This window comes from Punctularia strigosozonata (genome assembly GCF_000264995.1).
Source record: "Punctularia strigosozonata HHB-11173 SS5 unplaced genomic scaffold PUNSTscaffold_11, whole genome shotgun sequence".
NCBI lineage: Eukaryota > Fungi > Basidiomycota > Agaricomycetes > Corticiales > Punctulariaceae > Punctularia > Punctularia strigosozonata.
In genome coordinates this window covers 584,330-597,373 of record NW_006767443.1, presented here as the reverse complement: position 1 = coordinate 597,373, position 13,044 = coordinate 584,330, and the positions used below count along the sequence as shown (strand labels likewise).

General features: G+C 55.5%; 3 protein-coding genes across 3 annotated transcripts; 2 read left to right on the top strand and 1 right to left on the bottom strand.

The window, feature by feature from the left end:
* Nucleotides 1–2,911: 2,911 nt before the first annotated feature.
* PUNSTDRAFT_90930 (barren) lies at nucleotides 2,912–5,903 on the bottom strand. The gene is made up of 8 exons (XM_007386548.1): nucleotides 5,504–5,903; nucleotides 4,894–5,452; nucleotides 4,302–4,838; nucleotides 3,928–4,241; nucleotides 3,755–3,869; nucleotides 3,388–3,695; nucleotides 3,053–3,328; nucleotides 2,912–2,990 (listed from the first exon to the last, which is right to left on the bottom strand). Exons 1-8 carry the CDS (start codon nucleotides 5,750–5,752, stop codon nucleotides 2,955–2,957), a joined length of 2,394 nt encoding a protein of 797 aa, XP_007386610.1. The 5' UTR covers nucleotides 5,753–5,903; the 3' UTR covers nucleotides 2,912–2,954.
* Nucleotides 5,904–6,200: 297 nt separating this feature from the next.
* On the top strand, nucleotides 6,201–7,487 carry PUNSTDRAFT_106336 (eukaryotic phosphomannomutase). Its single transcript, XM_007386547.1, has 5 exons — nucleotides 6,201–6,355; nucleotides 6,443–6,563; nucleotides 6,618–6,786; nucleotides 6,839–7,048; nucleotides 7,098–7,487. Exons 1-5 carry the CDS (start codon nucleotides 6,272–6,274, stop codon nucleotides 7,285–7,287), a joined length of 774 nt encoding a protein of 257 aa, XP_007386609.1. The 5' UTR covers nucleotides 6,201–6,271; the 3' UTR covers nucleotides 7,288–7,487.
* A 983-nt stretch (nucleotides 7,488–8,470) lies between these two features.
* Nucleotides 8,471–8,638, top strand: PUNSTDRAFT_73155 (uncharacterized protein; the record flags this gene model as incomplete). The annotated part of the gene is made up of 1 exon (XM_007386546.1): nucleotides 8,471–8,638. A coding segment is annotated over one exon (168 nt), but the record flags the coding sequence as incomplete, so codon positions are not given.
* Nucleotides 8,639–13,044: the final 4,406 nt, after the last annotated feature.

Sequence of the window (13,044 nt, the reverse complement as noted above, 5' to 3'; positions counted from 1 at the left end):
CGTTTGCCCAGGCTCACAGCACCACCAAGGCTCGCCTTGATCCTCTGCCCACTATGGATATTCGGTTTTGTAAGAAAAGTGCGCCGTTGATCGTAGGGTGCGAACCTGGAACTTGAATTTCCATCGCGTAACATCCGTCGCGATATATTCGCCCTTCTTATCCGTGGCCGGTTCCCGTTCCGCTATCGAAGGTCATGAGGAAACAGTTAGGCACGGGTCGAAGACATACCCCACGCGTCGGTAATATAATACCAGCCTAATGTTACGTATGCGTAGCCTTCCATTCGCAGGTCGTACGGAAAGAGCTGGTACTCGTCGTCCACCAGCACGAAAATCGGAACACGGTTCTTCCACGTATCTGGGTGCCAATCAGATAGTATAGTAATCAGACCTTTTTACGTACTCAACAGGCTCCTCACCGACTTGTCCGTCGTACGTTGATCCCTTGCTGGCCCGTACTCACTCTCCGCCTTGCCGCCGCTGTCGAAAGTTTAGCGAAGACCTTGCGTTGAAGTCGACGCGTTACCCATGGGAGATAATGATCCGCCCGTCGTCTTCGTAAGCATCACGTCTGTGGCCAAACGAATAAGTTAGCAAGAAGTATTGAATGAAAACATTTCACATACAGCGCGGGTTTGCCAGCGAGTAGATACCCTCGCGCCACGTCGTTTGCGTAGTATACTCCAGCTTGATACGAGCGAAACCAGGGCAAAGTCTCGCAGATCTCTTGTCGGGACTAACAGAAAGTGTTAAGCAAGTTGTATGCACGAACGAGATCTATGGCCTCACTCGTGCCCACATCGGGGGGCGAGAACGAAGTTTCTGCTTTGGGCCCGCCGAACGAGCTGCTGTCACGATGTGTCGTGGCGTTTCAGGCGGCGTAAGTAGACCTCCGCGCTGGTAGGAAGAAGCAGAATGTTGCGCAGGCGTTGACGGACCAGACGGCGATGGGGATGCGATTGGCAAAACTCGGAGCGGTATTGCGAAGAAACTGGCCACGGATGCAGACATTGGAGGGACCGAGCCACTAAGCGACTTGGCTGATTCGGAGCGGTCATTTGGTCGCGACGTCCGACGCGCCATGCAGGATAATCCGGATTCAGGAAACTTCGAGAGATCCGGTCGCTTGACGGTACCAGGCAGAGATTTGGAGACATCCACACCGGCAGCAGCCGAAGGGCCGTCCGTGCATCTTGTGGAGGCGGTGACGATTGACGCCGCAGTCTGTGTGCCGGGGGAGGATGTGGAACCGTGGGTTGATTCCGAAGTCCGTTTTCTCTTCTTCTTGTCACGGGATGACTGGATTGGGGCCGGGATCGTATCAGGACTGGATTGGGCCCCACTAGCTATCGCTTTTTGGTCAGACGCTTCACCAATCGTTAGACGGGACGACGCTTCCGCAGGAATGTCCGCCTTGCGTTTTCGGGTAGGCTTTTTGCCAGTCGGTACGGTCGCAGAAGGCGAGGAACCACCCGCGGTCCTGGATTCGATTGATCGATCCGGGTTTGTAGCATTGGAAGGTGCATTTCTGCCTTTCTGGGTCACCACCTGAGGGGAGAACGCTCCGTTCCCAGCGGGTGCCTCAACAGGCGGCTTCATCGAGGCAGTATGGTCGCGCGGAGCAGCATCTGCAACGGAACGACCCTTCTGCAAGGGGCGGCTCGAGTGACTGTCCTTCACCCTGGGCTTGCGATTCTTCGAAGCCGTACCCTGAGCTTCGGCGTTCGCTGCGCACTTCGGGGTACGTCTGTTGCGCATAGGGGCATCACCGGACGTATGCTTTGGGGCCTTACGCGATTTCTTCACAGCCATTCTGCGAGAGGCCTTCTCAGGAGCATCGTGAGCCTGGATCTGTTTGAGACCGGAGGGATCAGAGGATGACGAGGACGCCAAGCTCGATGCAGACGAAGCGGATCGTGTCCGCTTCTGTCCCGAGACCGGAAGCGATCCTTCGGCTATGGATGGTTTTGTGGGATCAACGATAGACCTCGATGGAGCTAATTGAGGGTCCTTCTGGGTATCCTCAGCGCCTCTATGATGTCCAACGACGAGCGACGTGGATGGAGGAGTTTCCGTTCCGCAGTTAGATCGACGAGACAAAACCCGTGCTTGCAGAACGTCGCCAGGTCGCGGAGGGGGGAGGTGCCTCACTTTGAAGGACCACTTGATATTAAGCTTTCTTAACACAGCGTCCACTGCCTTTTGGGCTGACGAAATATCTTGCACGTTCATTGCCCAGTAGAAGTTGATGAGCGCTTCCATACAGTCGACCGTGTCCACGTCAGGTGGCATGATTTTACGGGAAACCTTGAACGCCCTCGTGGCAACACATCTGGCCCAAGTTGAGGTGATCTTGCGCTGCAGAGTTGGTGGATGTCCATGGTAAGTTTCCAATCCCGTCCATGCACGACGAAAAGCTCCTACCGCCCTCCCTTGGGACCTCAAATCCTCAGCAATACTTGCGCACCACTTAGCAACAACGTCCTTCCTCCGGAAGAGCGAACCCGAATCCTTTCGTACCGCGAATCGAGAAAGGAATGGTTCGAAGCTCAAGAGCGCGCTGTCGTTCCAATAACGAGGTTCCGGCATGGGCTGGTCGGCCATGGCGACCGACCCCCGTGGATGTGGAAAGTGGGAGAGAACAGCGGAGCCCCGACCGCGGGCGCTCGCGAACCCGGTACCCGCTAATTGACTCCTCCAGTTGTCCGTCCAGACCCAAACGACGGCGGCACCCGCGGCTCTCAAAAAATAGGCGCCGATGTCCAGGTGGAATGGCGGGAACACAGCCATGCGAGCGCGGGAGAAGCATGTGACCGGAGGCGACAAATACAACATGGATAGGATATTGTGCGCTACGGAAACAACAGACTTGGGGGTAGATAATAGTAATAGACAGCAGTGCGTTAAGCAAGTAATGTGATAAGTCATCCAGTGCGTCGAGTAAGAATCTATCGCTAGGCAGCGGCGGTAGCCAACGGATCCCGATATACCTTATTGCCCCTCAAATTAGCGCCGTGACCAATATCCCTGAAACACGAATGCAAATACGCACCTTTAAGTCCCAAATATCTCCGACCTTGCTGGCAACCTTATGTTCGGCCGCCTCGGGTTCCTCTTCCTCCTCCTCAGGCTCAGCCTCGATCTGGCCATCCTCACCCACCTCGAGCTTGAGTCCGCGTTCGTTGGCGAGGTGCAGCAGGCATATGAAGCAGAAGCTGGTGCTGATTTCTTCCATCTTGTCCTTCGGGTATGACGACTTGAGGCCCGTCACAACCTCGCTGAAAGTGCGCGCTTCCGCTGGATCGGTGGCATCCTGCTCCTCCTTGTCCTGCAGTGCATGAAGTCCTTTGAGTGAACACTGTATATATCAGAAGCGCTCGAGCGTACCATGTCTTGGTCCTCGTCCTCCGCTTCTTGCTTGATCTCGGGCACGACGATATCCAACCCCTTCCATATATTCTCTTTGAGCTTCCGCACGTCGACCCTTTTCGCCCGCTTCGCATAGTTTACAAACTCCGGACGTACGCGGCGCGTCTGTCCCGCAGTGGCCGCGAGCAGATCCTGCTCGTCCGCGTCGGGCCCAAGGTTTGCTGCGCTACCGCCTTCGCCGTCGAAGCCGTCGTCAAAGCCCGGCCCATCGTCGTAGTCGTCGTGGAAGAACTGCGTGTTGAATGGTATCGCACCACCATTCGCCGCTGCGAGAGACGAGAATGAGCATGCATGATAAGGCATGGTGCGTACAGAAAACGCTCACTTTCGTCGCCCTCGTCGCCCTCCCGGCCGGCGTTGGCTGCCGCCTGAGCCCAAAAGTTCTCGTCGATTTCGCCATCGCCCTCGTCCAAGCGAACTCGTTGACCGCGCATTTTCAGCTGCAGGGCAGCTTGATCAGAAGGATATCATTCACGGACATGGTATCTGAACACGCACTGAGAACTTGGGCTTGAGGAAGAGTGTCACGAGCTCCCGACTCGAGAAGTGCATATCGTCGGGCAAAGTATGATCGTCCCTCTTCTCCTTGCCATCCGCAGCTGCTTTTTTGCCCCTTCCGCGCTTCTTCGACTTTTCCGCGTTCTTCCCGCTCACGCTGTATCCGGGTAGATTGATGTTACCGCGGGTTGCCGGTGCGAAAAGTGCTTCAGCGGTCTCCTTCAGACTTTTATCTGCGGGTGCGAGGAAGTCGATCCTGAACGCTTCTTTCTTCTCCCGCTTCGGCTTGTCTTTCGAGGTATCCGCAGCCTCCGCTACATCGCATACATGATCAGCCACACACGTTCGGACATTGAAAAAAGTCGAGAACTTACGTCGCCGCACCACCTTCCTGAGTTTCCAATGTTCAGGACCTGCCCAGTTCCTGAGGAAATTCTGGTCGAAGTAGTCGAGCATCCCATCTTCGCCACCCTCCGTCATTGCCATGACGATCTCCCTCTCATTTGGCATCCTCCTCGGGTCAAACGGAACGAACGCGCCCGGACGGCCGCCCCCGTGCCCCTGTCCTTGCTGCTCGCCCTCGGGGCCCACCGAGCCGTCTTCTCCACCGCCGAAATCATCTCCTCCCGGGCCAAAGTCGGGTCCGGCACCGTATTCGTCGCCCACCGCTTGGTCGCCTACGAAGAAATCTTCCTCCATGCCGCCAGCATCGGCGCCCCCACCGACGTCCATCGATTCCCCCGCGCCGGTTTCTACCCCGCCGAAGTCGTCGTCGTCGTCTAGCTCCTGAATGTCGTCACCGACGAAGAGGCTCTCGTCGAAGGTGAAGGCGTCCTTCGCAAATGAAAAGCCGGCGAGAGAGTGACAAATTGCCTTGTCCTGTAATCCGTCCAGGTCTGGCAGGAATTCGCCTTCTCGACCACGTCAATACGAAAGAGGGTAGCCAATACGGGGAACAAGACCTACGGCGCAAGTGGCTGATGTCAACCTCCTCTTCGGGTTCCTCCGTTGGCTCTGCGTCTTCTTCCGTACCCTTGCCCATTGCATCGCTAGCATCAAAAATGATCCTCATGCCCGCGTCCGGACCAATGCCCAAACTCAGGTGGTTCATCAACAAGCCCTGCGCACCACCCTCATCGAAGTCGGCACACGTCTTCCGGAACAGCGGGTCGACCTTGAATTCCAAGTCAAGCTTCTTGCTCCTCAGCTGTTCCGTGCTTTTGGCGAGCGTCTCCTTCGGTCGGCCCTCACGCCGCTTCCGCTTGGCGCCCGGGGTCGCGTCGGGATTGTCAGAATCGGCATCTTCGTCGTCGTCCGCGCGGCCCTCATTCGCGAGGTTGGAGAGGAGTTTGCCTGTTTCTGTACCGACACTGTCAACGCGACTCGTCCAGATCTTGACGCATCCGTCGAGCGTACAGGACGCGCGCTGGAAATTGATCGAGTTGTCGCCGGTGTTTCGCAACAGGGACATGTCATGGAAGTAGTCGATCAGCGCGAAATTCCACGAGTTTGCGGCGTTGATTTTCTGTTCGAGGTAAACGTTAGAAGTGCAAGAGCGCGTCGAAAAGGGACATACGTTATCCGTGGCCATCTTCATCCACTCCTCATAGTTGTTCACGTCGATGGATACATTTATCGCTGGAACCTGCGCCACGCTCCGTAAACGTTGTAAAGACCGTCCCGCAGGAGCAACAGGGGTACCCCCGCCATCCGCTTGGGCATGATTTGACGGCCCGGCCTGCGGCGCATCGCCGTCGTCCGTAATAAGTGCCATAGACTTCATGCTCTTTCTCCTTCTCCGCTTCTCGGCCTCGTCGTCGTTCATGTTGACTGATTTCAGTGGCGCGCGGCTTGCGCCCGATTCCTCGCTGAAGCTGCCATCGAAGTTGGCCTCGCTCAGTCGTTTCTTTAGACGCTTCGTCGTAGGACGAGGGGTCTCTGGCTCTGTGTCCTCGCCAGAATCGCCATCGTCCGCGTATAGGGGCTGGGTCGTTTTTGTTCGCGTTGAGCGAGCCATGGAGGAACTGGATAAGCAATGAACGGTCACGTGCTTGACGTTTCGCGTTTCCTTGCACGTGCCTGAGCTTGGTATCCATCCTCATCGATGGCATGTATGAACGTTCAATGCAATAGAGCTATTCGGTGGACAGAATGAGATGTGCTTCGATGCAACTTATAAACGCTCTGATGCAGAGCGAGGACAGAAAGAAATATTTCCTCCGTGCAACGTCTATGAAGCACCGCAGCACCGCCACCGCCACGCTTGATCTGGCTGGCGCTTGCGCTGCGGGCGTTGCAGATCAAGCCTGCCAGCTCGCACGTCCGCCTGTTTCCTCCATCGACGATGACCTCCAGCGCATTCGCTGACAGGCCCGTGAAGAAACTTGTCCTCTTCGATGTGGATGAGACACTCACCCATGCGCGCCGGGTACGTTCAATCCGTCGATCTATTCTTAGGCTTGCCGCTTTACGCTCTGCTTGTCTTACTGACGTTACCATACCTTTGCGCAAGTAGCAAGCGTCACCGGAGATGATTGAGACGCTGCAGCAGCTACGCAAGAAGGTCGCGATTGGATTTGTGGGCGGATCGGATCTGGTTAAGATCTCAGAGCAGCTCGACACCCCGAGCACTCGCGGTACACTGACAGTCACACACTTGAACAACATCAGGCCTGATCTCCTCTTTTCAGCCATTGATGCGTTTGACTACGCCTTTGCCGAGAATGGTCTGACGGCGTTCAAGCTCGGCAAGCCTCTGCCTACCCAATCGTTCATCAAATACGTCGGCGAAGAGCGCTACAAAGTCATGGTAAAGTTCATCCTGCGCTACATTGCGGACCTCGACATACCCATACAAAGGTATTTTACATACCACTACTTCCCGTCATTCATCCATTCATCATGATCGCAGGGGCACGTTCGTCGAATTCCGGAATGGCATGGTTAACGTCAGCCCTATCGGCCGTAACGCTACCATGCAAGAGCGCTACGACTTCGCCGCCTACGACGCGGTTCACAAGGTCCGCGAGGCGTTTGTCAAGGTGCTTCGGGAGAAGTTCAGCGACTACGGCCTTACCTTTGCAATCGGCGGTCAAATATCCTTTGACATCTTCCCCACCGGGTATGTCCTCGATTCTCCACCGAGATCAATGAAATTCAACGCAACATAGATGGGACAAGACCTATTGCCTCCGCCACGTCGAAGACGAAAACTTCGAAGAGATTCACTTCTTCGGCGACAAGACCCACCAGGGCGGGAATGACCATGAGATCTTCTCCGATCCGCGCACTATCGGCCACTCTGTCCGGAACCCACAGCATACCTTGGAGCTGCTCAGGGAACTTTTCTTGTCCGCTTAGGGAGAAAAGGAACAGTCATTCGCAATGGATTGACTTCTCTTGGGTTCACTAGCTGCATACGTAGAGGAAACAGAGGACCCTTGTTGCATTAAGCCTCTACCCTGAGAGTGCGTCAAGATATAGTACTATCACTGACCCAGAGTTCCTATCGGAAACACTATTTTGCGTGGGATTCATATCTGGTGGTTCTATTCCCTCTGCTTCTGCATATGTCCTAGTGTGAAATGACCTGCGCTACACGCTCATGTAGTTACCTTATTTTTAACGACTATATCGAAGGGACAGTGAATATTTTCCTCGATGAAGAGGTCGGAGGACCCAGAGTTCCTATCGGTGACACGGTCGCGTCACTACACAGCCCTACCATAAACGGTAGTCGATACAGCGAAGAGACAGGGGCAAGTGACAGACAAACATCACGGACCTCCTGAGTGTTGGCCTTGTTGCACAACCACTACTCAACGCATTGGCTTATTTTATGGACAGACGTGGAAAAAAATGTATCTCATCTTGCGGTATGATAGCCTTGCAAGCGGAAATACGTGCATTGATGATATCCTCCGCCAGATGGGGTAGCGTGTGAAAATAGGATTTCTGGGTCCTTCTGAGTGCGGAGGCCATCTACAGCATTTTCACCAGATAATATTGGTATGCCCCAATAGAGCACACTAAAGGCAATCATCCGGGCATTTTCTCAGTATTTGATGTACGGTGTAGCGGGGTGGAGAGACGAAAAAGTAGGAATAGGAACTGGGGGTCCGATAGGAACTCTGGGTCAGTGATAGTACATCTAACCTGTTGGAGATAGATGGTTGATGAGCATGCAAGCGGACACCGTGTCGGCCGTTGCGCGCGCGGTGCGCGCGCCTTCGCGTGGTATGGACATATGCGGACACGAAAACTTATACTTCCGTCTTCAGATAATCGTCTCATTTTCGCGAGCGCACGTCTCACTTGCTCCCTTACCCGAGCAGTGAGACGTGAGTCCCTCTTTTGTCTATATACCCTGTACCGAAAGCTAATGTACCGTAGTTATATCTACACTAGGTACATGAATACGACTTGCTCCCTTACCCGAGCAGTGAGACTTATATCTACACTAGCCGCTCGTTCCATTCGCACTCCGTCCCGTCCCTCGTACACCTTCATTAGGTTATGAGCCCTGGCGGCCAGTCAAGATACGATGGACTCACGCGATGACTTCTCCTACACGAAGCTTCCGAAGCTCAGCGCCGACGGCGGCAACTGGGTTCTCTGGAAGGCGGAAGTCACATCAGCCATCCGAAGCAAGGGATTACTGCGCTTCCTTGACGGCCGTGCTAAACCCCCTGTCAAACCTACCCCACCCGGCGACAAGGCCAAATCGGAGGACGTCGCGAAGTACGATAAGGCTGTGGAGGAGTACGATGATGCCTACGACTTGTGGGATCAGCGGAATGAGAAAATCAAGACGGTCTTCTACCAAACCGTACCGGCGAGCCTGAAGCTTCGCATTGTGAGCACGGCGAGCGCCGCGGAGGCGTGGAAGATTCTGTGCGGACAGCATGAGAATACCGGCGCCCTATCCCAGATCAACATCCTTGACGAAATCAATGCGCTCACTACCGCCGATGGCGGTGATCCGCGCGAGACACTCGACCAGTTGGAAGAGCTGAAGGCGAGATACGCCAATGCCGGCGGAGTCCTCGACGAACCAAATGAGATCGCCGCAGTCATCCGCCTCCTCCCCACATCATATCGACAAACCATCCGCACTCTCCTTGCCGAATCCATCGCAAACAAGAAATCCCTCAAGCCTCACGAGCTAGCGAATGTCATCAGATCCATCGCGCGTGACGACGAGAGCCTGAACAAGCGTCAGAAAGCCTCGGAGGCCTATTCGGCCCGTGCAAACCAGCCGAAGCGGCGTCAGAATGGCACTGCACGTGACAAGTCTGGCGACACCTGCACGAACTGCGGAAAGGTCGGTCACTGGCGCGAGGACTGCTGGGCAAAAGGGGGAGGAAAACAGGGACAGCGTCCGGCAAACTGGAAGCAGATCCTAAACAGTGCGAAGAGTGGAGGCGGCAAGCCCAAGAGTACTGCTGCGGCAGCGACTACAAACGAAACTTCCGCGACTGCCGCCGCGGCAGCCGCACCCGATTCTGCATCCGTCATCCGCGAATTTGCATTCCCGGTTGCGACCGACTTCGCCAAGGTCGAGGAAGCGAGACTGGCCAACTCGAGTGTCAGCCGCATCCTTGATTCCGGAGCCAGTCGCCACTTCGAACCCGACAGGACGAAGTTCAGCACTTTCAGGCCAATCACGCCGATCCCTGTCGCATCAGCCGATGGCCGCGAATTCTTCGCAACAGGGGAAGGAACTGTCCCTATCGAGCTCCCAGGACCCAAGGATCTTGTGCGCATTAGCCTCCAGAACGTGCTGTATGCAAAGGAGATGCCCATCGGACTCGTCTCGGTTAGCGCCATCGTGCGAGGTGGATTTAAGGCTCACTTCGAAAATCATGGCTGCCGAATCTTCAGCCCGAAGGGCGAGCTCGTCATGACCGTGCCTGAGCGAAACGGCTTGTACCCGATTGGTGCCCAGCCGGTGGCGAAACGGCCAGCTGGCGAAACGGCCATGAGCGCCACCGTGAAGATGACACTGCGCGATTTTCACAACCGCATGGGACACGCCGGCATCACGGAACTGAAGCGGATGGTCACTGAAGGCATCGTCCAAGGAGTGGAACTGACCGACATGGAGATGCCACTATGCGAGTCTTGCATTGAAGGAAAGCATGCCGCAGCACCTTTCCCCTCCGAGCGTAGGTCTCCTCCTGCGACCCGATATGGAGAACGGGTCCACAGCGACGTCTGGGGCCCAAGTCCGGTGGAAACTTTCGGCGGAAAGCGGTACTATGTCTCGCATATCGACGACTACTCGGACGAGACCATACTGGTCCTCCTCCGGTCGAAAGACGAAGTCTTCACCGTCTACCGTGCGTATGAAGCATGGGCAAAGCAACACCGAGGTGTCGTAGCTATAGGCGAGCATCAGTCGGACCGTGGAGGCGAATACTCAAGCAACGAGTTCCTTGCGTACCTCAAATCTCAGGGTACTGTTGCGCGACGGACTGTCCATGACTCGCCGGCACAAAACGGAAAGGCCGAACGCCTGAACCGAACGATCGTCGAGCATGCCCGCGCCATGCGCCTCGAGGCTGATCTCCCAAAAGCCCTCTGGGGCGAAGCCGTGATGCACGCCGCCTGGCTCCGCAACCGCACGACGACGAAAAACACGCCGGGCTCCACACCATTCGAGAAGGCTACCGGGCGTAAGCCCGATCTCTCGACGCTCCCGTTGTTCGGCGCACGCGTCTGGGTCAAAATCGATGCCGCATCGAAGCTTGACGCGAAGTCCAAAGAGGCGTGGTGGATCGGATTCGACACGATGAGCAAGGGTCATCGTATTTGGTGGCCGGGAACCCCCCATATATCGGTGGAGCGCAACATCATCTTCGCAGAGGAAGACTCTTCAGTGCGCGTACCGCTCGAGGGGGAGAGTCTGCCGGTAAGCGAGCGCAACGCGCCCGAGATGCCTGATGCCGAGCCTGAAACCGCCCCCGCCAACCCGGAGTCAGTATCTAAGCCTGACGAACCAGCTTTGCGTTGCTCTGATCGAGTACGCAAGCCGTCGCCATGGGCCCAGGCACTCCGCAACGACATCGCGACCGCTGGAGGACGAGGTGCGCAAGCCGTCCCGCCCAGCATTCTGCCCAAGTTGCCGGACGCCAGTGCCGAAGAAGAGCATCTGGAACGCGGGTTAATGGCTGCGTTGACAGACGACGAGTCAGTGTATGCTTTTGCCGCAATGCCTGGCGACGAACCGAGCGCCCGCGAAGCTTTGCGAGGACCTCAGAGCGAGGAATGGCGTGCATCCATGCAAGCCAAGATTGATGCCCTCAAGCGCAATGAAGTGTTTGATGGCCCGATGGAGGCTCCGATGGGAGCCAATGTTGTGCGGAGTCACTGGGTGTTGAAGAAGAAGAGAGACGAGACGAATGAGGTGCGAAAATTGAAGTCGCGCGTGGTTGCTGGCGGCAACACGCAGGTGCACGGTGTCGACTACACCGAGACATCATCCCCGACCATTCGCCTCAGCACACTTCGTTTTCTCCTCGCGTTTGCCGCTGAACGCGGCTATGTTATCGATTCTATCGACTTCGACAATGCATATCTCAACTCCAAGCTCGACACCGTCATCTACATGCGCCAACCGCCAGGATTCGAGGTCCCAGGGAAGGAAAATTGGGTCCTGCGATTGAAGAAAGCTCTGTACGGGCTGAAGCAGGCCGGGCGTCAGTGGTACCTCACCTTATGTGAGCTTTTGGTTGATGAACTTGGGTTCACTCGGTGCGAGAGTGACCCCGCAGTGTTCTATGTCTTCGAGGACTGGCTGACCCTCGTCCTTGGGATACACGTCGATGATTGCGCCATCATCGGCAGCGGCCAACGCGAAACGACGGCACTAATCGATGCCGTTGGTGAACGCTATTCGATAACGCGACTGGGCGCAATGCGCTGGTTCGTGGGGCTCGAGATACATCGAGACCTCGGGGCGCGAACGTTGACAATCGGCCAAGGCGCATATATCGACACCATCGTCGACCGATTCCGCATGGCCGACGCTACACCGCTCACCGTACCTGCCGACCCGCACGCCAACCTCTTCGTCGACGTTACCGACGCCGATCGCGAAGAGATGAAGAAACGGCCGTACGCGCGCCTGATAGGCTCGCTCATGTACGCCGCCATCGCGACCCGACCCGACATCATGTTTGCGGTATCGACACTCGCACGCTTCATGTCCGACCCCGCCGTCGCCCACTGGAACGCCGCAAAACGAGTCCTGCGCTACCTCATCGGTACGCGAGACTACGTCCTGACGTTCGGGTCTGACAACGACGGCGGCGGCCTCGCCTGCTTTTCCGATGCCGACTGGGCAAGCCAGCCGCATCGGCACTCGATTACCGGATGGGTTTTCACGTACAACGGCGCGGCGATCTCTTGGAGCTCCCGCAAGCAAACGTTACTCGCCCTCTCGACCACGGAAGCCGAGCTTATCGCCAGCGCGAGTGCATGCCGCGAACTCATCTGGATGCGACGTCTATTCTTCGAATTCGGCAAAACCGCGCCAATCGTCACGAACTGCGACAATCAGAGCACGATCACCCTACTCAAAAGCGGCGCTATGAACGCCCGCACGAAGCATATCGACCATCAGGAAACTCCTCCTCTGTAAATTAGTATCATAAAGGGGGAAAATGTCAAGTAATAACTGGACTATCCATGCAGATAAAGCTACTTTGGGGCCTTTTACCGCACATAGGAGCACATAGGAGCAAATAAGTCCAAAAAGAAGAAAATCTAGAAGGTCCCCCCTTAGCATCTGCCACATTTTGGGCAAAATGTGCATAAATATGTGAAATTTTCTGAACTTTTTTGGGCATATTTTGGTGATCTGTAGCATCAATTGTCTCCACAAATTGGTCATATGTACAGGACATTCCATCCATTCTTCTTGTATAATAGTTACATGGTGCAGGATTTTGTGCACATATCTATGACTTAATCTTGTATTCTATCTCATGTATGTTCAGTGGAAGTGAGCATGTGACCCACAACAGATGGCATTGATATTTTAGACAAGACATTATACAAGCTCTACAGTTAACACTCAGTTGGCCATGGTGTACGCGAGTCTGCTTCGTTGGC

Coding starts and splice junctions, on each gene's coding strand:
- PUNSTDRAFT_90930 (XM_007386548.1), bottom strand. CDS start 5,752: ATGAACGACGACGAGGCCGAGAAGCGGAGAAGGAGAAAGAGCATGAAG. Junction 4,839..4,893: donor TGACATCAGCCACTTGCGCC/GTAGGTCTTGTT, acceptor GTGGTCGAGAAG/GCGAATTCCTGCCAGACCTG. Junction 3,696..3,754: donor GGGCGACGAGGGCGACGAAA/GTGAGCGTTTTC, acceptor CGTCTCTCGCAG/CGGCGAATGGTGGTGCGATA.
- PUNSTDRAFT_106336 (XM_007386547.1), top strand. CDS start 6,272: ATGACCTCCAGCGCATTCGCTGACAGGCCCGTGAAGAAACTTGTCCTC. Junction 6,356..6,442: donor CACTCACCCATGCGCGCCGG/GTACGTTCAATC, acceptor TTGCGCAAGTAG/CAAGCGTCACCGGAGATGAT. Junction 7,049..7,097: donor TTTGACATCTTCCCCACCGG/GTATGTCCTCGA, acceptor AACGCAACATAG/ATGGGACAAGACCTATTGCC.